A 26,882-nucleotide genomic window follows, 5' to 3' on the forward strand; every position below is an offset into this window, starting at 1 on the left:
ATTCCTTTCTCTGCTAGATTGAAGGGCCCATTATTAAATATTTATTCCCCATGTAGATACTTACAGATTGAAATCAAGTCACCTCTTAACCTTCTCTTTGTTAAGATAAATAGATTTGAACTCCTTGAGTCTATCACTATAAGGCATGTTTTTTAATCCTTTCATCATTTTCTTGTGGTTCTTCTCTGAACCCTCTCCAATTTATCAACATCCTTAAATTGTGGGCAACAGAACTGGACACAGTATTCCAGCATGGTCACACCAATGCCAAATACAGAGGTAAAATAACCTCTTTACTTCTACTTGAGATTCCCTTGTTTATGCATCCAACCATCACATTAGCCCTTTTGGCCACAGTGTCACACTGGGAGCCCATGTTCAGCTGATTATCCACCATGACCCCCATATATTTATCAGAGCCTCCCTTCCTGTAAGTATGGCCTACATTATTTGTTCTTAGCTGCATACAATTACATTTAGCCATATTAGAATGCATATTGTTTGCTTGCACTGAGCTTACCAAACTATCTAGATCACTCTGAATCAGTGACCTAGTCCCTTCATTATTTACCATCCACCCAACATTTGTGTTATCTGCAAACTTTATCAGTAAGGATTTTATGTTTTTTTCCAGGTCATTGATAAAAATGATAAATAGCATAGGCCCAAGAACCAATCCCTCAGGGATTCCACTAGAAGTACACCAGCTGAATGGTGATTCCCTGTTTATAGTTACATTTTGAGATCTATCAGTTAGCCAGTTTTACTCCATTTAATGTATGCCATGTTAAATTTACATCCTTTCTAGTGTTTAATCAAAATATTGTGTAGTACCAAGTCAAATAGCTTACAAACCTTTAAGTATATTATATCAACACTATTACTTTTATCAACCAAAATTTTGATCTCATCAAAAGAAGATTTTCTGCATTATTATTGATAATTCTATCATTTCCATACAGTAATGGACCAATACCATAGTTAGGATTCTTTTTATTCCTAATATAAGCTCCATATTGTTCCATTCCTTTAAAGCTCCATATTGTTCTTAACTCTGCTGGCCACCGTTTTCCCCTTGTGTCCCTTTGATTCCCTTATCAGTTTTATATTACCTAGCTTTTGATTTATATTCACTGCTATTAACTTCCCTTTTCTCTCTCTTTCTCTCACACACATACACACACACACAGACACATCTAGAGAGTGAGAGCTACCTTCAATTCCTTTTTAAACCAGGGCAGTTTTTTTTAAAATCTGTATGACCTTCTGACTTCATAGTGAAATTGTGGCTTTTTGAACATCCAGTAAAGCGTTCTTAAACAACTCCCATTAACATTCACATTTTCCTGATTAAATTCTTCCTCCTAGCTCATTTGGCCTACAGTGGTTTTCAGCTTTGGGAGACTTGCTCTTTTCAAGCACGAAGCATATATATATCTGGTTTGGACTTTATTCTGTTTGCATACTATAAATATGATCAAGTAATGATCACTGATATTTAATCTACCATTAATTTTTAGTTCTGTGATTCATTTCTCTTTGTCTGCCAAAAGGAGGTCTCACATTAATCCCGCTCAACTTTAGGAAAACAGAAGGGCCACATTTGATCTCCATAAGATATTAGTACAAAGAGAAACAGAATGTAGATGATTCCTTTACACAAAAATCTGCAAGAGACCCATAGACATCTCTCCTTTGAAAATTAATAATCCATAAAATTCCACGTAGATTTTCTTGCAACCTTCTGCATCCTGGATTTCTAGAGGTTTCTGAAAGATCCATAGGCCATAATCAGTAGTGAGCTGGAGCCGGTTCGCACCAGCTCATGCAAACCGGTTATTAAATTTTGAAGCAGTTTTAGAACCGGTTGTTAACCCGCTTCCCTACAGGGGGCGCTGAGGCTTTGATAGGCTCCCGCCAGGAAGTGATGTAATTCCTCCTCTGGCCGCCGGGGGCACTGCGCTGCGGGAGCCATGTGGGAGCCACCCCCTGCACCCTCTGCCTGCAGCCAGCCCCTGCCTCCAGCCACCCCCTGCACCCCCTGCCTGCAGCCAGCCCCTGCACCTCCTGCCTGCAGCCAGCCCCTGCCTCCAGCCACCCCCTGCACCGCCTGCCTGCAGCCAGCCTGTCTCCAGCCAGCCCTCCACCCCCCTGCCCTGCCCACAGCCAGCCCTTGTCTCTCCAGCCAGCCCTGCACCCCCCAGCCCTGCCTGCAGCCAACCCCTCTCTCCAGCCAGCCCTGCACCCCCCTGCCCTGCCTGCAGCCAGCCCCACACCCCCTTGCCTCCAGCCAGCCCCGCACCCTCCTGTCTCCAGCCAGCTCCGCACCCCCTGCCCTGCCCGCAGCCAGCCCCGCACCCCCTGCCACCAGCTAGCAGCCAGCTAGCCCTGCCCCACGCCCCTGTCTGCATCTGGCCCCACGTCCACTGGTGCCCTGCAGTTCCCAGGGCAGTAACCCTGCACACCTGCTTCAATGAGGGTGGCAGGGAGCAGCTGGGACCCACACATGTGCACACCCTAGGGTGACCAGACAGCAAGTGTGAAAAATCAGGACAGGGGGTGGGGGGTAATAGGAGCCTATATAAGAAAAAGACCCCAAAATCGGGAGTGGCGGCGACCCACACATGTGAAACAGAGCTCATTTCTAGTTCAGGCCCATCTTTTTAAAAAAGAACTTTAGGCAGGGTTAACATACATCCGTATTTTCCCAGACAGGTCAGGCTTTTTGGTTCTTAAATCGCCATCCGGGAGGAATTTTTAAATTTTAACAATTCCTCCCCGGAAAATACGGACATATGGTAACCCTGCTGGTACAAAAAATACATACTGGGGCACATCCCTTAAATCAGAACTTTTTATAGGAAACCGGTTTTTAAGATTTTGGCAGCTCATCACTGGCTATATCCCCACTAACAGGTTTTTAAAAACTATTCCTATGTTCTACAAGTTATTATGCATGGGTGTCATAAATATAAAGGGAAGGGTAAACCCCTTTAAAATCCCTCCTGGCCAGAAGAAAAATCCTCTCACCTGTAAAGGGTTAAGAAGCTAAAGGTAACCTCACTGGCACCTGACCTAAATGACCAATGAGGAGACAAGATACTTTCAAAAGCTGGGAGGAGGGAGAGAAACAAAGGGTCTGTGTATGTCTGTATGTTGCTTTTGCTGGGGATAGAACAGGAATGGAGTCTTAGAACTTTTACTAAGTAATCTAGCTAGGTATGTGTTAGATTATGATTTCTTTAAATGGCTGAGAAAGGAACTGTGCTGAATAGAATGACTATTCCTGTCTGTGTGTCTTTTTTGTAACTTAAGGTTTTGCCTAGAGGGATTCTCTATGTTTTGAATCTAATTACCCTGTAAGGTATCTACCATCCTGATTTTACAGAGGGGATTTCTTTACTTCTATTAAAAGTCTTCTTGTAAGAAAACTGAATGCTTTTTCATTGTTCTCAGATCCAAGGGTTTGGGTCTGTGGTCACCTATGCAAATTGGTGAGGATTTTTACCAAACCTTTCCCAGGAAGTGGGGTGCAAGGGTTGGGAGGATTTTGGGGGGAAAGACTGTCCAAACTACGTTTCCCAGTAAACCCAGTTAGAGTTTGGTGGTGGCAGTGGAGATCCAGGGACAAAGGATAAAATTAATTTGTACCTTGGGGAAGTGTTAACCTAAGCTGGTGAAAGTAAGCTTAGGAGGTTTTCATGCAGGTCCCCACATCTGTACCCTAGAGTTCAGAGTGGGGGAGGAACCTTGACAATGGGTATGGAGAGCACTGGGATAAGGTAGAGAGCAATATAACTTTTGCGATTTTGCGATTTTGGTTTTTTGTTTTTTTTTAAAAAGAAGTCTTTGTACTTGTACCTATATTTGATAGGTGTATTAAAGATTAACATATAACTAGATACTTTGACCCCCAACTGACTGTATAGTTTGTGGAATGGAGATCTGTAGATTCACTTGGCTAGTGGCTACCAAGCAGGGTGCCGACTTCAATTTCCAAAGAGCTAATAAAGAAGACTCCAATTTCAGTCTAAATGTATTTAAGCCATAAACTTTTCTTATGGAGGAACACATCAACTTGCTTTCTAGGAGGAGGCTGCAATACAGTAGCGGGGAAGTGATCCTTATTTCAGGCTCTGCGTTCCACCATACACACCCACCAATACCACCATAGGTTTCAGAGTAACAGCCGTGTTAGTCTGTATTCGCAAAAAGAAAAGGAGTACTTATGGCACCTTAGAGACTAACCAATTTATTTGAGCTTAAGCTTTCGTGAGCTATAGCTCACTTCATCAGATGCATACTGTGGAAAATACAGAAGATGTTTGTTTTTATACACACAAATCATGAAAAAATGGGTGTTTATCACTACAAAAAGTTTTCTCTCCCCGCACCCCACTCTCCTGCTGGTAATAGCTTATGTAAAGTGATCACTCTCCTACCACCATAGACACCCTCCCCCCATTGGTATGACTGAGCCTGAGTTTACTGATCTTTAATTGAGGGCTGCAAGACATATTCTCACAGGCCTTTGTGTAAGAAATGGTTTAAGGGTTTGAAGATTTTTTTACAATGTCAATGGCTAGGAAATAGGAGACTTCTGTATAGAGGAACTAAAGCTTTCCTCATAAAAGATGAAAGTTTTCTTTTTCAGAAAGACAGCGTATCTGATCACACAATTACCTTTCACTATACTGCAGGCTTGGTTTGGGGAGAGGGGGTTGGGCACTGGATAGAAGTGGGAGCAGAAGAATTGTTGGTTTCTTTTTTCTTGTAGCATTTCAAGTCATTAAGCTTAAGTTACGGATTGCATTGTACACCAGTGACAAGTCAAATCTTAAGAGAGACAGATTTGTGAGATTCTGCAGGGAAGATCACCAGCTGGAAGCAGGACCAAATGCCCCCTATAGTACAGTGAGCTACAACTATGCATATTATGAAGGGATCTACACCTTTCTCTTGTAAAGCCCTGGCTGTTGCTATAGGGAACGACAGTTTCACAATGAAGAGTGCAGTGAAGTAACTCTTCAGGTATGAGGGATAAATGGAATGAGAAACAAAGGATAATTGCTAGTAGGAATCTGCTACCACCAAACAGAATGGGAGAAGAACAAGAGGAAAAAAATTCCAACTCCCATGGTACTCTAAGCCAGTGGCAACGGTATTTAAGTTGATGGGAAATAGTTGATTGAGAGACTAGTTGAATGTGATATTAATAGACTAAGTAAGATCCTGTAGTCATGATCTACTTGAATTCAGTATAGTGTGGACAGAGTGCAGCAGTACAAGGGGTACTGGATGTCAAGAAATCATAATTTGGAGAATTTAGAAAACTGATGAGTAAGGTATAACAGAAGGAAGTAGTAACATCCTTCGGTGAGGGAAAATGTTACGGATTCCTAAGAGGCAGTCTAATTAAGGCACAACAGACTACAGTTTCTGTGATAAAAGACAAAAGCAGCAAATAGGATAAGTCCAGTGTAGCTCCCCCAGGGGAAGCAAAAATATATGCGGGTAAATGAAAACCTGTCCCGGAAGGGGAAAAGGAGGAAGCAGAAATATTCAGATAGGCACATCTTGCAGGGAAACAGAAGGACACCAAAAACAAAGCCGTCCAGGAGGTTCAGGGGATTCCACAGATCTATCAAGTGAAAAAGTAGAACCAATAATAAATTATGTGGGAGATGAAATTAAAGCTGAGCTAAAACTCCCTTGTCAAATCTGTCTTCAACATGAAAAATACAGAGGTTGACATAATGAGTTACAGAAAGGAGAACCAGTCAAATTAACCACTGATAGAAGACAGGTAAAGAAATATTTAAAGGCAAATTTAAATATAAACTAATCAGCTAAGCCTAAGGGCACAGCTACACTAGAGAGCTTACAGTGACGCTACTGCTGTCGGCCAACAGGAGAGAGCTCTCCTGTCATATTAGCTACTCCAGCCCCCGCGAGTGGCAATAGCCATGTTGGTGGGAGAAGCTCTCCTGCAGACATAGCGCTGTCCACACCGGCACTTGTGTCAGTAGAACGAATGTCGCTTGGTGGGGACGGTTTAGTCACACCCATGAGCGACATAAATGACGCCATCAGAAGCTGTAACGTAGACAGGCTCAGCCTCAATACTACTACGGTTGCCTTTAGCTCAAGGGATGGTGGTAACCTTTGCTGTTGCAGGAAAAGATACCCAGATTTTACTCTACCATGAAGTCTATTTGGCACGGAACATGGATCAGCTGATTTCTGTGGACAAGGTAATCATTTGTTTCTGAAGCACGAATTACTAGCCACAGTCAGACACAGGATTCCAGGCTAAGGACAAACTTGATAGTTTCTGCTTCTATCAAGAACTTTGGAAGTCAAGAAAGTCGCAGACTTCAGGTTAAAAAAGTGCATCTCTCAGCCATCACCGGTGAAAATAACTCATTTGGTTTGTGAGACTTATTTTTGCTTTCCTTGGCAGAACAAACAGACAAATGTGCCAAATTCTGTCACTGGAACACAATCTGAAAAAAAATCAATTGTCTTATGAACTGATCTGGAAAGAAATACAAATTTTAAAACTGCTGTAATATTCCTTAATAAAGTTCTGGTACTTGAGACATTTCTATCTGTTAAAGCTGAAATTCCTCCCTACTAGTCACAGCAAACAATATAATTACTATATTATATTTCTCCAACCCAAATGCATGTGGTTTGTCAAAAGTATAATGCAGCAGAAAGGAAAACAATTCAATTTCAGAAATTACATTAAATTGTACACCAGCATTCACTCAAATATATTAAAAAGAACAGGAGGACTTGTGGCACCTTAGAGACTAACAAATTTATTAGAGCATAAGCTTTCGTGGGCTACAAGTTCTCCTGTTCTTTTTGCGGACACAGACTAACACGGCTGCTACTCTGAAACCTGTCAAATATATTAAGGACTTTAAAGAAGAGAGACATATTTTTGCTTCCTTTCATCCTTTGACTGTCTTGTCTATCTGCATGTTCTATACCTCGCACAATGGGGCACCAATCTTGATCCGAGCCTCTAGGAACTACTTTACTAAAATAATAAGTTAATAATAACAGTGATTTAATTCAAAGAGGGATGGCAAGGGATAAAATGCTTTACGATGTAGTAAAAATAATACCTTGCAATACACTTGAAATTAATTCTCGTCGACATTATTACAAAAGCTTCTATAACATATATAGCAGAATGCACAGCAAGGTAGAACCATTCACTCAAGCAATCAAACACAGACTGTTTGAAGTTTAAGACCATTCCAGATATTTTGGCTGTGTATGTTTCTTAAGAAGTATCAAAAGGTGTGTTTATAATTTGACTGTCAAGTTGTTTTCATTCTTGTACTATCACATTTCTATGGTGAAACTGAACCAACAAATCTAAAGGTTGTTTGCTAATTAGAAATCTTTTTGCCATTACTGCCCCCCCACCCCGCCACTGCTCACTCTTTCCCCCCTCCCCATGTCTGTCTAAAATGCACGTGAAATTCAATTATCTCTATCCTACCTCATAAAAATGAAGCTTCATGACATGCCTGATTAGAATAGTCAGCATTACATATTTATGTTTATGGAAAATTCCTGCCTTTAGGGCTCAGTTCAGTGTTTAAAGGATAAATGAATACATTATATTTATGCAGGAATTTGGTTTAAGTGCAGTTACTCTGGTTGTATTTCTAGATGACTGGGGAGAATAAAATACTGCAAAATATATTCATAAGTGTTCGTTTGCACAGAAACCTCAAATCACTTTGATGGTATTTACAATTGCAACCCTTATATATTTGTTTTCCCACAAACATTCATATGAACTTTTATTAGTATCATTATTTATTGTTCACAAGAAATTATAGAGTGAGACGTTGCTTAAGAGAGTTTAGGACTGCACTTGCATCTGGACTGAATTAAGCTAGCATCTAAAAGGTAACTAACATTTAAAATCTATTTAGATGAGCTAAATGGGAGTCCAGTGCATGGTATTGTATGCCTATTGGCTAGAGATGCTTGGGAACATTGAGACAATATGCTGTTGCAACTCCTGTTCAGGATTGCACCAGCGTCTAATTCTGGAGCCTTCTCTCTACAAAGAGAGAGCACCTTCGCGAAGCTGAGAAGAATGGCCTTGAATATCTATGATTTCCTTTAGAAATACTGTTCTTTCTTTGTCTCTTTTTGATTATTACACATCAGCATTTTGAACCTATCCTTTAGCCTTTACTCAAAAATACTCCCACTGAAATCACTTGTTAGGCAAACAAACTGATGTTTTGTGGTCCCGCAATGCACAGCGTTAACAGTAAACACAGCGAGTGAAATTCTTGCACCATTGAAGTCAATGCCAAAGTTCCACTGACATCAGTGGAGCCCGAAAGTCATCCATGGTGCTGAATCTTACATTATGTTTTCCTGTAAAATATTATAGGGCAAGGGGAAAATATACTGAAGATGGAGGGAAAGAGAACTGACATATTTTACAGTACAGTGCAAACGGTATACTGCTGTTCCTTAGTGGGGCAAGTTCAGTTTACTCATTATAAACACCATTCTGCAAAAAGGTATAATTACCAGGTAATTAAAAGTATTCTCAGACTATAATGAGGGATGCTGGGCGAGACTGCATCTCACATGTGCACGCTGAGGGGAAGGTGGTTTTTTTTCCCCCATTTCACCTCCACAGAAGCACAGTGTGGACAAAATGTAAGGGGTTACATTGTCAAGAGTGCCTAAGTGATTTAGGACACTTTTCAAAGTTCCCTTTTCAAAAGTGGTTTAATAATACCATCTAGATTTATATAACAGGTTTCATCAGTAAATCTCAAAGTGCTTTACAAAGGACCATTATCCCCATTTTACAGATAGGGAAACCAAGGCACAGAGGTGAGGTCACTTGCCCCAGATCACAGAGCAGGCCAGTGGCTGAGTCAAAAAGGAACACAGGTTTCCATAAATCCGGTGCTTTATCCGCTAGGCCATCTGACACCCTTAGGGACAGATTTCAGTGGAAGTTAGATACCTACCTTGGCATTTTTGAAAATCCCACTAGATTCCTATCTTCTTTAGGCTCCTAAATACCTTTGAAAATCTGGCCCCTGACGAGCCTAAATCTCATTACAAAATCAATGGGACTTTGGCTTCTAAGTGCCTAAATCACTTTTGAAAATGGGATTTAGGTGCTTTTGAAAATTTTATCCAGGATTTTTCCTGCACCACCAACACACCCTGCAAGGACTAAAACAACTGCAGTAGCACGTCTCAGAGGCCTGCTTGCTAAGCATGCCCCTAGGGGTACAGATGGCTCCAAAAATGGTGAGGAGGATGTGGGGCCACAATCTCCACCACAGAGGCTTGTAGAGTTGGCCAGGTTGTAACATAGGTATAGGCTGCGCCATCCCGAAGGACAGGGCACCATGCATTTATCCCCAGGCACTAATCCTTCCTCCTTTTGCACATCCGCACTGCATTGGGATGGGACTTACTGGTTATGGGTAAAACTTTCGATAGCACCTAAGTCACTTTGGAGTATAAGCCCCACTTGGGTGCTTTTGAAAATGGGATTTAGGCTCTTTTGAAAGTTTTACCCTAATGTTGGTGGGAGTTAAGATATGATAATAATAATGCCTATTTGTTATACGGTGCTTTTCATCAGTAGATCTCAAAGCACTTCACAGTCTTTAATATATTTATCCTCACAACACCCCTGCGAGGGAGGGAAGCATTATTATCCCCATTTTACGGATGGGGAACTGAGCCACAGAGTGAGCAAGAGGCTTGACCCAGGTCACACAGGAAGTCCACAGCAGAGCCAGATTTTCCATGTGCTAGGCCAGTGCCCTAAGCACTGGATCAGCCTTCTCCAGCTATATATACAGTACGGTCTGTCCCTATAACTTTCTTCGATCTCTCTCTCAAAGAAAATTATGGAGACAAGTTGAGCCATTAACAGGTTTTAGCAAAAAGAAAAGGCGTATTTGTGGCACCTTAGAGATGAACCAATTTATTTGAGCATAAGCTTTCGTGAGCTACAGCTCACTTCATCGGATGCATCGGATGTAGCTCACGAAAGCTTATGCTCAAATAAATTGGTTCGTCTCTAAGGTGCCACAAGTACTCCTTTTCTTTTTGCGAATACAGACTAACACGGCTGCTACTCTGAAACCTAACAGGTTTTAGTTCCACGAGGGTCACAATATTTGATAGTTGTCAATGAAGTTGTGCCTGTTTATATCAGAATTGCATTTGGCCCATAATATGTTTCTATTATAAAAATGTTTAAGCAAATTAATACTTAGACAACTTAGAAAGTTCTACCAGTATAATTTGTCATGGTTTCTGCGGCACTGAACAATGCAGTGAGAAGACGGAACAAAATAGTTGATTTTACAGTGATTTTTTGCCTTTCAGGGATCTGTGATGATCTTGGTCCTGCTAAAAAAAGGAACCACTTACAGGGACTAGACTGATTTCTATTCTTATTGACTACATGCATCGGATGCAGTGAGCTGTAGCTCATGAAAGCTTATGCTCCAATAAATTTGTTCGTCTCTAAGGTGCCACAAGTCCTCCTTTTCTTTTTGAGTATGCAGACTAACATGGCTGCTACTCTGAAACCTGTTAAAACATTCAGTTTACAAAACAGAAAACTCAGTTTTTCTAAGGCCAACAGTTTGGTCTGAGACCATCTTTTGGGTAATAATGCATCCTAAAAGCAGTGTTTATATATATCTGATAGAGAATTGATAGCCAACCACTCAAAACTCTTGTCCGGTAATACTTTATCAAAAGACTGATGCTACTGTAACGCTGACAGACCCTGCTCATCAGCAGGCAGGATCAAACTGGGGACCTCTGGAGCTTAGTGCATGAGCCTCTTCCGCATGAGCTAAAAGCCAGCTGGCGCTTAGCTAAGGCTGCAGAGCAGACTCCTTTTATCACTCTCTCTAAGTGGTCTTGGTGCCACCAGATGGGACAGAACACCACACCCAGGAGGCGTCTGGGGTTACATACTTTCCCTAGCTGAGGAAGTTGGTTCTGAGCTTCAGAGACTTCCCAGTTGAAATCCTGGACAAGCTCCCACTTGTAATGCCAACAGACCCCGGTCATTGGCAGGCGGGATTGAATTGAGGACCTCCGGAGTTTAGTGCATGAGTTTCTTCCACATGAGCTAAAAGCCAACTGGCTCTTAGCTAAGGCTGTAGAGCAGACTCATTTTAACTCTCTCTAAGTGATCTCGGTGCCACTAGGTGGGACAGAACACCACACCCAGGAGGTGTGTGGGTTACACTACCACAAATAAAAGTGACAAACCCCTCAAAATTAAACAGGTTAAACAAATAACAGGATAACAGCTGTATAAACATTCCCATTCAGACTCTCCATATGGTCCAGACTATCTGTGTAAAGCTCTCTCTATATAAGGTCCAGACTCTCTTTCTAAGCTCCAATCGTGCAGCAAACCAGCAATCAGACTTGCCAGTGTCCTGCTTCACAAGGGTGTAACATGCAGAGCTCGGATCAAAGTTATGCAAAACCTTCTGCCTTCAGCATTCACAGCTGCAGAAAAATGGTCAGAGCCTCCAAACATATAAGGCCTGATCCCATACTCTGATACCACAGTGATGTGCCCGGTATAAATAGTTTGATCAATGGCTACTTCTCGAATAAAACAATCGGTGGTTTCAATAAGCGTTTTGCAGTATTGCCCACCCTCAGAAGTCAAAAGTTATAAACTAGGCCACCCAAAATCATATCGGCTTTGAAAACATGGTATTTGGGGGGAAAAAATGTGTCAGTCGTTTTATTTGCCTACTGGTTTTGGGACCTTCAGTGTTCATATTTTCAATCTTGTCTTTTGCATCCATGTGGATAGGATCTTTCATATTTAAAAAAGTAAGCCAAGATTCCCAAGTAATCACCTGTTTCCTGGAACTAGGGCTTTCAGAAAAACACCAAATATCGTGAGACATTGGTTTTGAGTGAGCAAGAACTGCAGGACTGAATCCGAAGAGATGATACTACTCTATATTTCATTATACCCTTGCTTCTACAATCCTGTATGCATCAATACTGAAATATCTGGAGAGTGTCTGTGTACATATACACACTTGTTTGCTTTTAAATAATTACACCCTTTACATCAGAATCTAGAGATCTATTTGATAAATATGGCTACCACGCAAGACCTTTTTATATAATAAACCTATAAAAAGACTGCCAGCTTCAGCACTTGCTTTGAATGGTCTGAACTTGTCAATCTGTGCACATCCAAAATCATTTCGATGTTTAACAAAATAATGTTCCCTACAAAAATAATCCCCCATTTTACAATAGGAACACTGCCCAGATTTGGGTCATTATGGAAGTATTGTTGTAACAAGGTTCTGCATTAATTTTATACATTTTTTCCGCATCATTCTAAGTCCATTACAAGTATATCTGATGGAAGTGTCACAAACTTCATGAGAAATTTGAACATAAGCAGCAGAATTCAATGTTTGCAAACAACATACTGTATAGAACAGAAAGCCCCTAGCAGGCCCTGGGCCAGTTTGTTTACCTGCCACGTCCGCAGGTTCGGCCGATCGTGGCTCCCACTGGCCGCAGTTTGCCGCTCCAGGCCAATGGGGGCTGCAAGAAGGGCGGCCAGCACACCCCTCGGCCCACGCCGCTTCCCACAGCCCCCATTGGCCTGGAGCAGCGAATCGTGGCCAGTAGGAGCCGCAATCGGACGAACCTGCAGACGCGGCAGATAAACAAACCGGCCCGGCCCACCAGGGGCTTTCCTTGAACAAGCGGCGCCCCTAGTTTGAGAACCACTGGTATAAAAGAAACAAAAGATTAAAAGAACGTGTTTACATACTATCAGAAACATCAGCTACCAGTGCTAACAATAAATAAAATAAAAAATAAATAAATTAAGGTACATACCTGAAAATCTGTTGAATATTTTCAGCTTTGATTTCCTTGAGAATCTCGTGGTAGAAATGAGGGTCACTTGGTTCTGAAGGAGTGGGGGAAGGAGCACATTTTTTGTGTGCATAATATCCTAGTAAAATTCCAAAAATAAATAAAGTCAAAACAGTGCAAAATAGTTTAAATATCCGACAAAAGTTGCAGCGGTTGCTCTTTGGTGCTGGTCTCGTATAATGTGACACATAGTCTGGGTCTTCCTGAAGGCGCTGAAATCTTCCTTTAGGGGATGCCGAGGGCTGAATAGGCTCGAGATCAATGTTGGTGTTTTGTGGATTTCCCGAATGGTGATCGACTGTACCATCCAGTCGGAAATGGTCAAAGCCAGGCTCCTCCAGCTCTTTTTCCATGTCCCATTCTAGTTCCAACGTGGTGGCCTGGAGGTCATCATTGTCAAGGTATTGAGAGTGCCCCTGTGTTCTCTGGTCTGCGTTCACTTTGTGATAAGCCATCTTTTTACCTATTAAAAAATGACAAAAAGCAGTGTTTGCTTTGTTGCCTATAGAAAGCATTTAAATATTCATGGGTGTCAGTTCTGTCTTCATATGCAATTGTGTGTGTCTCTCACCACTCTTAGAGAGATTTTGTGTGTCCATATTTAAAGGAAAAAATTGAGTCCACAATGTTGCATTCTTCCTAAGCATTCCCTTCTTTAATTTTCTTCTCAGTGCCATTATACTGTCAGTATTTCTATTAGCATCTCCATGTGGTATTAAAAAAAAAGTAATAATAACTGTCATCACATATTAAAAAGCATGAGAATGTCGGGAATATTTCAGTACTAACAAGGGAACATACAAGTTGTCTTTGTAGTTTTTTCTGCATTTTTAATTTGTATAGTTCTTTAATATAGCATTAATCCAGTGAGTACAAATGATATATTTTCAAAATTTCCAAAACAAATATTTAGCAGTACACTTCAATATCTTTTTGGAGCTTTTGAACATGGCGCATGTCAATTTTTGTATGCAGATTTCATTTAGCTTGACATCTAAATCAATCATGCTGCTGAAGTAAAATACAGTGTCTAATACAAAGGGGTCCTGGAACATGTCTAGGACTTGTAGGTCTTATGGATAGTACAACAAATAAATAAAAATAACGTTAAAGAAAATATAAATAAAATAGCTTTATTCGTCTGACTGCAAAGGCAAGGGAATGTTTGATTAAAGTTTGAAATTTGAGGGTGACACTCAACTTTACTTACACATCAATAAAAGGCTTCCATTTGGATAGACTGTTCTATTATTTACAGGTATTAAAATGCATAGTTTCTGAATGACTGATGAATTTACTTAGAAAGTGTCCCAGCTGCTTTGCTCCAGTTAGTTTTTCCATTTTAATGAATCAAAATTACTGCCAAGTTGGGATTCTTACCTAAAGCATTTACTTAATAGTAAAACATAACTCTAGCAATTCTAGACATTTCTACTGTGTGAGCCTTCTAAGTGGAACTCTGACCTCTAATGCAAACATTCAAAGTCAATTCTCTACAAATCATTTTTAAACTGACTGCAGTGATGAGGCTCAGTTTTCATCCATACTTTGACAATAGACATTCCATCACATGAGCATCAGCAATTTAATGCTTTTCAAACATCAGACAGACTCATCAATTAGAATGAAATGCAGATACACATATTAACTCCTCACAATGATGGATATCTGAGTGACATCCGCACTGCTACCTTCCTTGTTACCCGTTAATAAATTTTCTTGATCTAAGACCTCGCTTCCAGATGGCATTTTCTGGGTCACATACTGGATGAACCCACTTTATATGACAAAATAGAAAAAGAGTTTAGCAATAATGTTTGAAAAGAATAAAAGACTACAAAACACGATTTACTGAAACAGCCTATCATACTTAAAAAAAATTGTCTTGCTCTATACAGTACCTAATTTACAAATCCTATTTCCCGACAGAACATCTGCCATTTCAATGTCCCTTTCCTAAAAACAGACACAGCAGATAGGCTTACAACAGCCAACAGGATACCCACCTTAAGGTAAACTATACAGTATTTTATAGCACATCTCCCACACACATTTTGCACCTGATCCTTCCATCCCTGCTCAGACAAAACTCCCACTGACTTCAGGGGAAGTAGATACAGATGCTAAGATATGACCCAGAACAACATTTTAGATGGTCAAAGTTACAGTCAGATTAGCGGCCATTTAGAGGAGCTTAAGACCATCATAAGAACATAAGATTGGCCATACTGGGTCAGACCAAAGGTCTATCCAGCCCAGTATCCTGTTTGCCAACAGTGGCTGTCATAAATATAAAGGGAAGGGTAAACCCCTTTGAAATCCCTCCTGGCCAGGGGAAAGTTCCTCTCACCTATAAAGGGTTAAGAAGCTAAAGGTAACCTCGCTGGCACCTGACCAAAATGACCAATGAGGAGACAAGATACTTTCAAAAGCTGGGAGGAGGGAGAGAAACAAAGGGTCTGTGTCTGTCTGTATGCTGGTTTCTGCCAGGGATAGACCAGGAATGGAGCCTTAGAACTTTAGTAAGTAATCTAGCTAGGTATTTGTTAGATTATGATTTCTTTAAATGGCTGAAAAAAGAATTGTGCTGAATAGAATAACTATTTCTGTCTGTGTATCTTTTTTGTAACTTAAGGTTTTGCCTAGAGGGGTTCTCTATGTTTTTGAATCTAATTACCCTGTAAGATATCTACCATCCTGATTTTACAGAGGGGATTTCTTTATTTCTATTTACTTCTATTTTTTTATTAAAAGTCTTCTTGTAAAACACTGAATGCTTTTTCATTGTTCTCAGATCCAAGGGTTTGGGTCTGTGGTCACCTATGCAAATTGGTGAGGCTTTTTATCCAACATTTCCCAGGAAAGGGGGGCGTGCAAGTGTTGAGAGGATTGTTCATTGTTCTTAAGATCCAAGGGTCTGGGTCTGTAGTCACCTAGGCAAATTGGTGAGGCTTTTTACCAAACCTTGTCCAGGAAGTGGGGTGCAAGGTTTTGGGAAGTATTTTGGGGGGAAGGACGCGTCCAAACAGCTCTTCCCCAGTAACCAGTATTAGTTTGGTGGTGGTAGCGGCCAGTCCAAGGATAACGGGTGTAATATTTTGTACCTTGGGGAAGTTTTTGACCTAAGCTGGTAAAGATAAGCTTAGGAGGTTTTTCATGCAGGTCCCCACATCTGTACCCTAGAGTTCAGAGTGGGGGAGGAACCTTGACAGTGGCAATGCCAGGTGCTCCAGAGGGAATGAACCTAACAGGTAAGTGATCAAGTGATCTCTCTCTCCTGCCATCCAGCTCCACCCTCTGACAAACAGAGGCTAGGGACACCATTCCTTACCCATCCTGGCTAATAGCCATTAATGGACTTAACCTCCATGAATTTATCCAGTTCTCTTTTAAACCCTGTTATAGTCCTAGCCTTCACAACCTCCTCAGGCAAGGAGTTCCACAGGTTGACTGTGCACTGAGTGAAGAAGAACTTCCTTTTATTTGTTTTAAACCTGCTGCCCATTAATTTCATTTGGTGGTCCCTAGTTCTTATATTATGGGAACAAGTAAATAACTTTTCCTTTTTCACTTTCTCCACACCACTCATGATTTTATATACCTCTATTATATCCCCCCTTAGTCTCCTCTTTTCCAAGATGAAAAGTCCTAGCCTCTTTAATCTCTCCTCATATTGGACCCATTCCAAAGCCCTAATCATTTTACAAAAAGAAAAGGAGGACTTGTGGCACCTTAGAGACTAACCAATTTATTTGAGCATGAGCTTTCGTGAGCTACAGCTGTAGCTCAAATAAATTGGTTAGTCTCTAAGGTGCCACAAGTACTCCTTTTCTTTTTGCGAATACAGACTAACACGGCTGCTACTCTGAAACTAATCATTTTAGTTGCCCTTCTCTGAACCTTTTCTAATGCCAGTATACCTTTTTTGAGATGAGGAGACCACAGCTGTACGCAGTATTCAAGATGTGGACGTACCATGGATTTATATAAGGGCAATAAGATATTCTCCATCTTATTCTCTATCCATTTTTTAATGATTCCTAACATCCTGTTTGCTTTTTTGACTGCCGCTGCACACTGTGCGGACATCTACAGCGAACTATCCACGATGACTCCAAGATTTCTTTCCTGATTAGTTGTAGCTAAATTAGCCCCCATTATATTGTATGTATAGTTGGGGTTATTTTTTCCAATGTGCATTACTTTACATTTATCCACACTAAATTTCATTTGCCATTTTGTTGCCCAATCGTCCTTGAAAGGGATCAGCAGTCTTCCCAACTTTCAAGGCTGAAAGTCCATTGCCAGTTTTACCTAAGGCTACTGCAGTATCTGCATCATTCACTTGTATTTCTCAGTTGCCAGTGTACTACTCAGTTAGTTACTACAAGGGAATAACTTTAATATTGCAAATATACGGGTTATCGAACTGCAAACATTTGGACCATGATTTACTCATAGACTTAGCTTTACACTTAGAAGTAGCCCCACTGAACTTCTTAAATGACTGGAACAACTTTAGATCAGAAAAAAATAAGTCTGTGAAAATCTGGTTTGTTTTTAAAGAAATATAAACACAAAACTTACATTTAATTAACCTTTCAAAAGAAACTGACACAATTCAGAGCTCAAATAAACATGCCTGTCTTAGCTCATTCACTTTTGCTGGGATGGGACATTGTGCTGTTTTATTTTAACAATGACCTTGTGTGATGTTCTTGAAAATCTTGCCATTGATCTTAGATAGGCAAGGGCTTGATTCTGCAAGGTTCTGAGTACTGTACCCTACATCTAGCAAAGCATGTAGGCATGTGTTTAAAATTATGCACGTGCATCAGTGCTTTGCAAAACAACATCCAGAATCCCAAGAAGGCCCTGATCCTGCAAAGACTCACACGCACATTTAGTTTTATGCACATGAGTAGCCTCACTGTGTCTCATGCTCTTTTGTTAGGGATGGGACTGGGTTGCATATTATCAATATACTGTGGTCTCCGTTAAAAACAGTCAGCCCTTATGGACAGCTACCAAACTACATTATCTTTGCAGACCTGTATTTTATTGATTTCTCTGAAAATTAATTTAAATGTCAGCTTTTGTATATATGGTCCTTTAAACACAAACCAAAACATTCATGTGGGTGTTTAAAAAGCCATTTCAATCAATTAAAATTTCAGCATTCCCCAACAGGTAGAAAAGGAAATAACTACAGTATGTCAGATCGTGTGGTGTGACAACTGTCACTAGGTGCTAACTTTTTATGGTGGCCACTGTATATTGGCAGTATGCAATTAGTGTATGCATTTATGACATTTAAAATGCATGTTTCAATTGAATTTATATTAATAAACATCATTTATAGATCTATTTAAGCGCACCATAAAAATTTCTTTAAATTGTTGTTACTCTGCATAAAGAGTAACCCCTTTTTTTGAAATTTAATAGCTCAGCCATTTTATTTTTACTCAAAATACCACAACCAGTTAGACCATTTACTAGATCAGGGATCGGCAACCTTTGGCATGCGGCCTGTCAGGGAAATCTGCTGGCGGGCCAGGCCAGTTTCTTTACCTGCAGCGTCCGCAGGTTTGACCGATTGCAGCTCCCAGTGGCCACGGTTTGCCATTCCAAGCCAATGGGGGCTAAGGGAAGTGGCGGCCAGCACATCCCTCGGCCCACACTGCTTCCCGCAGCCCCCATTGGCCTGGAATGGCGAACCTGCTCTACCTCCATTCTGCCATATATTTCATGTTATAGCAGTCTCGGATGATGACCTAGCACATGTTGTTCATTTTAAGAACACTGTCACTGCAGATTTGACAAAACGTAAAGTTACCAATATGAAATTTCTAAAGCACTCGACCCAAGGTTTAAGAATCTGAAGGACAAAATCTGTGAGGGACAAGGTATGGAGCATGCTTTCAGAAGTCTAAAAAGACCAACACACTGATGCGGAGCCTACAGAACCTGAACCAGCAAAAAAGAAAATCAATTGTCTGCTGGCATCTGATTCAGATGATGAAAATGAACATGCGTCAGTCCACACTGCTTTGGATTCTTATCGAGCAGAACCCATCATCAGCATGGATGCATGTCCCCTGGAATGGTGGTTGAAGCATGAAGGGACATATGAATCTTTAGCGCATCTGGCATGTAAATGTCTTGCAATGCCGGCTAATGACTTCAACAGGAGCAGAAGTAGGCCAAGGATAAAATTTTCAAAAGTGCCTAAGTGACATAGGATCCTAGGTGCCATTTTCTAAAGTAACATAGGCACAGTGATAGAAGCAGAGTACTTGAATACTGTATAATGACCTAGCTATTGGAATTTTTACCACATGAATATATTGGTTTAATTGAACAGCGGGCTAATAAGGAAAAAATCAGGAAGAATAGCTCAGAATAAGCCATTCTCAGCAAACACTTGAGGGTTGTTACAGGACAATGGCAGAGCCATTGGCTCTGAGGAGTTCTGTTCAACCCACTGAACTGTTTTTTAACAAGAAGAGCCAGACTCCTCCCCTCCCCTGAACTGACAAGAACAAAAACTCAAGTTGAATAAAAAGAGATTATTTCCAGAGGGATGGTAGTTACGGTGGAGGTTTTTGGGGAAACCAGACTGATACAGGCTCTCACTGGGGTGCCTGAGGAAACTAGGCCTGCTTAGGTGCCCTTCAGAAGATGGTAAGCCTTTAGGTAAGACAGACATCCATGTAGCCTGTCTGCTTTAAAATCCTTTCTTGAAATACTTTGTTGTACCGTGAAAATAAATAAAATGTGGGTTTAAAAGGTTGGCTGGCAACTATGTATATTCACCACTAGTCACAAACTCCCACAGGAAAGTATCACAGGTGCTGAACCCAGCTGGACTTGTTTAGGAAGCATGGTGGATCCACAGGGCCTAATCTAAGGGTGGGACAATTGTGTGATAACTGCACCTCTGTCCCCTTCCTTGATCTCTCTGAATGGAACCCTTCAGGCCTCATGCCTTTACTTCTTCTGGAGGTGCAGCAATCTCTCTGTGCCCATGACAGGATCCTAGGATCCTAAGATTGACTTTCTGTAAGATTTAGGCTAAATGCCTAAAATTACTTTTGAAAATGGGACTTCATCTCCTAAATCAATTAGGTATTGCTAAAATTTTTACCCCAAATCAGAATGATAGGCACAAGTAGAGGTGATGCATCGGGGGGGTGGGGAGGATATGGGTCCTATCCCCCCACCCCCAGATTGCTCAGTCACATGGTGAGCTGGCAAGGTGCAAGCAGCATCAGGCAGAGAGAGCAAGAGACAGGAAGAACAGCTGGGAGCTGCAGGAAGGGGGGACGGGGGAGGTGCTGCTTTCCAGGAGGAGGGATTTGGCTGGGGGAGCGTGATTTGAGCTGTTCCGGGGCTGTGTCTCCCACTATCAGCAGGCATAGGTCGTCTCTGGGCACAAGGCAATAGAAAATTAGGCCTTCCTCAAATTCCAAAAGCTCAGGGCCAGATGTTCAATTCCTCAGCACCCACAACTGAGGCCAGATATTTAAGAGAGCTCAACTCCTACATACATATCTTTATAAGGGCCAAATTTTCAAACATGACTAGCACCCAGGAGTTCCCATTCTGACACCTATGGCTACACGTTCTAGAACAGCTCGACACCCAACCTGTCCACTTTTTATTTTCATGCCTAAAATGGGAGGTGAATCCCATTTGCGGGTGCTGAGCTCTTTTGAAAACCTGGCCCTTAGAACCTACTCTGAAGACAGTTGGATTTGCATAGGTGCAGTTAAGGGCAAAATTTGGCCAGAAGACCCTTTATAACTGGTAGTGGTGCACAAGATGAGAAGAATGACTTGATTCTTAGAGCTTAGGATGAGATAACAGGGCTGGTACTTAGTGGGGAAAATCTATTTATTTCTAAACGGAGCAAATTTGATATGGAAATCAACGTGAGGCACAATGAATATAAAGCCCCATGGCTCTTTTACAAAGCCATGTTTTAGAGTAGAAACTTTTAAACTCACTGATATCTGTAAAGTGCTTTCAGATATTTAGACATAAGATGGTATTATCGCATGGTGTACTGACTCCCTGTGCAAAAATAAGTCACCACTAAAAAAATGAAAACTTACAGGTTTTTTTATAACATACAGTCTATAAAATCTCATTCTCAATTGTTTGCTCAGTGGGATTTAATTGAGTTTTATCAATTTCAACCCTGAAGTGGGACCTCTAGAAATAATAGATTATAGAGCTGAAGAAGGCAAGATTTACAATTGGGCTATATTGGTGTTTTGCTATATTTTGATAGATTGCCTTAATCGTTTTATGCATGGCTTATGAGAGAAAATAGACTAACATAATGTTATGCTTTTTTGAACTATTTACATAATTTTCTGCTTTTTTAAAAAAATATTTGTATCTGAAGAATTCAGAGAACAAACAAGTTTATTTCACCATTGTACAAAGTGTACTTTCTGGGTGAATTCCAAGATGTTAAAGCTCAAGTATAGTAAGTTGCCATGACAACTGCGGCAGCAAACTATACAGTATGTTTATGAACATACATTTACTGAGACATATATACACATGACCAGACTCACTGACACACCATAATTATTGCTAATTAATCTATCCAGTCACATATATAGGACAAAATTCTGCTCGCAGAAAATGAAAGAATATGCTAATTTAAGTCAACTGGGCTATTCCAACCCATAGAAAAACCAGAGGGAAAGCAGAATCATTGTGTGTATGATGTACAGTACAAGATGGTTTCCAAATACCAGTCAGTAAAGCCTTCAAGCTACAACCACTTCTTCTTGGAACTCAATACAAAGGCGAAAATTACTATAAGGTATCATATTGCAGAGTTTGGGCTCCTACAGCTATGGGCTAACAGTGTAGTAGTAATCGGTCTAGTAACCTTTGACCTTCTTTTCTGAGTCTCTTCTGAAATAAGCTGTCAAATCTCAGAAATGCCCAAGTTTGATCATTTGGGTCTGCCTAGAGGTGTAATTTTGCATGGTGTACAATTCCTGTGAATTCATCACAATGTATTATGTCACACATACTCAACGTGGTGTGACATTCAGCCTCCTGAATGTTCTAATGTGCAAATGCTGAACTGAGCTTTATTGCTTCACTTTAAAAACAAAAACTCACATGAATTAACTCAACCCAAATAGTCAGTGAATGTATATGTATAATACAAATGTATCCCTCTTTTCTGTTTCTCATTTCTTGATAGATCTGCAGTGCCCTGGATACACAGCCCCCCATATTAGACACTAATCTGTTCAGTCTCTCTGTTAGCATCTTACCTAAAATCCAGTATGTTTGTATTCATAAGACATCTAGTATATTTGTATTTCCAAACACACTTAGGTCCATATGATGGAGTAAATCTAAATTTAAAGCTATGTATCTCAGCTGCATATGTGCTTTTGTTAATTTCTTAATGGGTCTTTTTCCTCTTTATTTTGAAGTCAATACTTAGTATTACATCACATAAACAAAAACTGCTGTAGCTGGCACTGAAGTTTTTCCAACACACCCAATTGTGACCTTGACCTTGGGACAGCAGATAAACCTTCTGTCCTTGGGTGTGTGGCTGGAGGTGAAGACGCAATGCTAATTCATTTGATAAACCCTGTTTGTTTCTTCTGACTTTATAAAACATTCTCAGCCATTCTTCTATGTATCTGCTGAGATGAATGAGGATGGGGTATTATACTAAATAGAACAGGAAAAGCTGCCACTAGAAGGTAATTTCCATCCTCAACTACTCATGCCACCTTTCCATTCTGTAGTGATCCATGTTTTTACTCATTGGAAGTTAACGCTTATGCTGTTTCAAGTAAAACAACTTCAATGTTCTACTGCACGTGTTTCATTTTCTGAATCTATAGGATTACCACCAGGGATTGAACTGCAAACATCCAGCATTAAGAACATCGGCCTGTGTATTGAGTTAAAGGATTATCTTCTTAACTTTTAGCTAGTAGACTCATATCCTATGTGGAACTGCCCATAGAAGGGGCACAATAAACTGAACAATCATTTACATGTGCATTTTACAGTTCAGCTCCTTTAACAGCAAAACTTTTCAATTGGTCTTCTTTACCTTTTAGACTAATTTTTACAAGTGAGTAAGTTAGTTGTTTAAGCTTAAACTGTTTACTGTTTAGACCAGCCATTCTCAACTCTTCTGAACTACTGTACCCCTTTCAAGGGTCTGATTTGTCTTGCATACCCCCAAATTTCACCTCACTTAAAAACTGCCTGCTTACAAAATCAGACATAAAAATACAAAAGTGTCACCACTCACTGTTACTGAAAAATTGCTTACTTTCTCATTTTTACTGTATAATTATAAAATAAATAGATTGGAATATAAATATTGTACTTACATTTCGTTGTGATACTAGAGATTGTTTTTCACTTGTGAGCCTTGTCTGAAGCCCGAGCTCCAGGCAGTGGGACTGAAGCATGTAACTTAGCTTCGTGGGACCCTCTTTAGCATGGGGCTCCAAGCAATTGCCCTGTTTGCCACCCCTTAATGCCAGCTTTGCACCTGTGATCCCCCTAAACTCATCCCATGGCAACCCCCAGGTTGTGAATAACTGATCTACAGGAGTTGAGTTCCCCCTGGAAGACCTCTGTGTACCCACAGGGGTATGCAAACGCACAGGGTACACGTACTCCTGGTTGAGAACCACTGGTCTAGAGAGTACCTCCTTTTGTTTTCAAGAACACATTTGTGAACATAATTGAAGAAATTGTGCCCTAAAACTAGGAGAACAAAAAGGAATTTATACCAGGGTACTTCTTAGTAAGCTGAGTTAAAGCAGAACATCAATTGTTAACCTTCTATATGGTTAACCTAGATTTTGTGAGGTATTTCAGCAATAGCCATTTGAAAAAGCTTAATGCATTGAGAAATAGAAAAGAAGGCTGATGGTTTGTACTAAATCAGTAAAACACATACAAATGAAATGCAATTCAAACAAGATAATTTTGGACAGCATAAAAATATTTGACAATTGTAATATTTCACATAGATCATTAAACTTTGCCTGGATACCTCTCTGAAATTGGCAATTGAAAGCTAGTAGCATCAGTGTGAAGTTTATACATCGTCAGAATGTTCTTGGATGAGTTTCTCCATAACGACACTGGGAATCAGAACTCTGTTTTCTTTTTCTAATGTAAGTGCTTTAGTGCTACGCATTGGACATCTCTGACCTCTGTCTTTAAGGAGTACATACCATAATCAACAAAGGAAGGCTATGTTCTATTTTGTTAGACAATATAATGCAATTTTATGTTCTTTATTACTTTTACTATATTAGGAAGATTTAGTAATAGTACTATAAATTACATGGATTTATGTAGATCTAACATAGTTTGTATTTATTTTCCAGGAATACTAGATATACTATACAGAGGGCAGTGTTACATGGAAGAATAACTAATGAATCAAGATTCAGAAGATCCTGAAGTCTAATCCGGGGCTGTGTCACTGACTCACTATGTGACCTTGGACAAGTCATTTTAGCTTATTGTCTCAGTCTCCCAATTTGTAAAGTGAGGATAATAAAAAATGTATTCAATAACTTCCTAGGGGTATTATGAGGATTGATTAATGACCAATCGTTTGAACATTTAAAGCATGAAATATTACTATATTCTGTCATTAACCACCCAAATGGGCCTAAAATTACAGCCTCAAAACATTCAGTATTAATTGTGTGTTTTGTACCAACTGCAACTCCAGCAATCATTAATTCCAACAACTCAGCATGAGCATAACTGTGATATTTATTCAGGCAAAATGGTCACTGATTTACACACTATCAATTAAATCAATGGGAGTTTTGCCTGAGTAAGGACTATGGGATTGCAGCCCATTACTCTACCAATCAGCTCCCACGCCTGGAACTTTGAGCTTGTCCTCCTTTTCCCACCTGCCACAAGAGGCCACTCCCACTTGACTCAGAAATATTCCCAATTGTTCATTTGGTATCTTCTTTGTCCACTGGCTACTCTGTACTCACAGCTCCTTTTCAAGAAACCTATGAGCATCTTAAAATAATGCCCAAGGTCACAGGAAGCCTGTGAATTTAGTAAAGCAAACATTTGCGAAAGAAAGGCATTTTTATTTCTTACCCTTTTCAAGTCTTAGTTTGTATTTGTTATCAAATCAGTTGCAACAGCTAATCTCAGTGCAAAGGAAAACAATCAATCAGATAGCACTATATTTGGTATCAAAGTTAATCTGATTTCCTTAGTCATTTCAAAGATCTTCTATAGCAATGTTCTGTCCTTCCCTGCAGTCTGCAGAGATCTTCTACCTCAAACTCACCAAACCTACACCCGCCTATAAAACAAGGAAGCCCAGCTTTGAGCAAAACAGGTCTCCCAAAACCATTATCTTTTCCCTCCTATGCAATATTAAAACAAGTTTATTTGCAGGAAAATGAACCCTGTTTATAAACACAATTCTCATGATTCCCCGTGACAAAACCTCCATAGATAGTAAATATTAAATAGATGGATACTTCTGAATCTTCTTGTATTTCTGGATTATTAAGTAAATCCATTTATTCATATCTGAATACAGGGGATATTGTTGCAGAAATTTCCAAAACTTTCTCAATCCATTGTTAACTTCAAGCACTCGACAGCTGACTGCCCAGTGATATGCCACACACCCTCTATCCAGGCCCTCGCTAGTCATCCCCATCAATGATAACTCTCCACTATTCCTTCCTTGATAACTTTCTCTAGGTTATTTACATCTTTATATATGATGTGCACAGACAAGTTTGTGTCTGTTGATTTTCAACATCAAGGTCTGCATCGCTCTATTAATATTTCTAACATGAGCGTTCATCTGTTCTGTCCAGGAGATTCACAAGATCTTGAGCATCATTTCAGGACCGCCACATGTAAACCTTCTGATTCTGAATCCAAATCCTTCCTGCCATGTCACCCGTAACTTAGGGCATGAAAAAGGCTCTGCAGTCGCTGTATAACACAATCTTTGCTGGAATGGCTAACTTGCTGTGTTTCTAAACTTAACTTTTTTTATGCGCATGAGTTGTTGAAGACATAAGGGACCCAGCCCTGCTTCCATAGGCTTCAGTGAGAACAGGAACAGGCTCTCAGTATTTAAAATAAAACCTACTTCTTCACTTACACTAGATTTACAATGGAATAACTCCTTTATTTCAGTGGAGACAGTTGACTCCTTATTTACAACAGTGTAAGCGAAAGGAAAAGAGGCCCAAAATCTTGAGTGAAAAAGTTGTCTGAGCTGGTTAAATTAAAAACAAAACTACTAAATTTATAATTAAGTAGAATCAAGAAAGTGATATTAGGAAGCATTTTGTACATTTGGTTGCTGTAGTTTTAAGAATTACAACTTTTATTTGTTGCTTTTGTACAGCACACTTATCAACAGTATACACAGTATATGTATTTTACATACTCCGGTATATTTATAGTTTTTAGATGAATTAAAACTATTACAAAGCCTACCATGAACTATTTTAAGTACTCCTCACTGCTTATATATTTTATTTATGAACAGGGATATTATTAAAAATAAAAGATCTCCAATGGCACATAAAAGTTATGCTGTTATGAGATTAAATGTCAGGCAACTGGCATGAAAATGTAATATTCATTAAGTCATAAAATATAGACAACATTATCACAGGATATTTACACTGTCAACATGCAGCCTGAAACAACCATGTTTATTATAATAATGTAAATACAATGACTAAATAAGCCTCTAATTTCAAGTGTAATTGTTCCATTAAATAAATACAGTATTTTTTCAAACCTATCTCTGTTTGTACCTAAGATCTGTCCCTAGTACGGATTCAAAACTGCACTATACACACTTA

At 40.0% G+C, this 26,882-nt stretch overlaps 1 protein-coding gene across 4 annotated transcripts in view; it reads right to left on the reverse strand.

Moving 5' to 3' along the window:
* Positions 1 to 26,882, reverse strand: part of NAALADL2 (N-acetylated alpha-linked acidic dipeptidase like 2) — a 901,057-nt gene that overhangs the window by 500,264 nt on the left and 373,911 nt on the right. For 3 of the 4 annotated variants that reach the window (XM_084639864.1, XM_084639865.1, XM_084639866.1), the window contains one exon: positions 12,940 to 13,441. The exons of the other annotated variant lie outside the window; for it this stretch is intronic. In XM_084639864.1, coding sequence (XP_084495990.1) covers positions 12,940 to 13,433 — 494 coding nt within the window. In that variant the 5' untranslated portion in view covers positions 13,434 to 13,441. The remainder of the gene's footprint in view (positions 1 to 12,939; positions 13,442 to 26,882) is intronic. 4 annotated transcript variants of the gene reach the window in all.

The sequence above is a fragment of the Lepidochelys olivacea genome (assembly GCF_965140295.1).
Source record: "Lepidochelys olivacea isolate rLepOli2 genome assembly, chromosome: 9".
In the NCBI taxonomy this organism is placed as follows: Eukaryota; Metazoa; Chordata; order Testudines; family Cheloniidae; genus Lepidochelys; species Lepidochelys olivacea.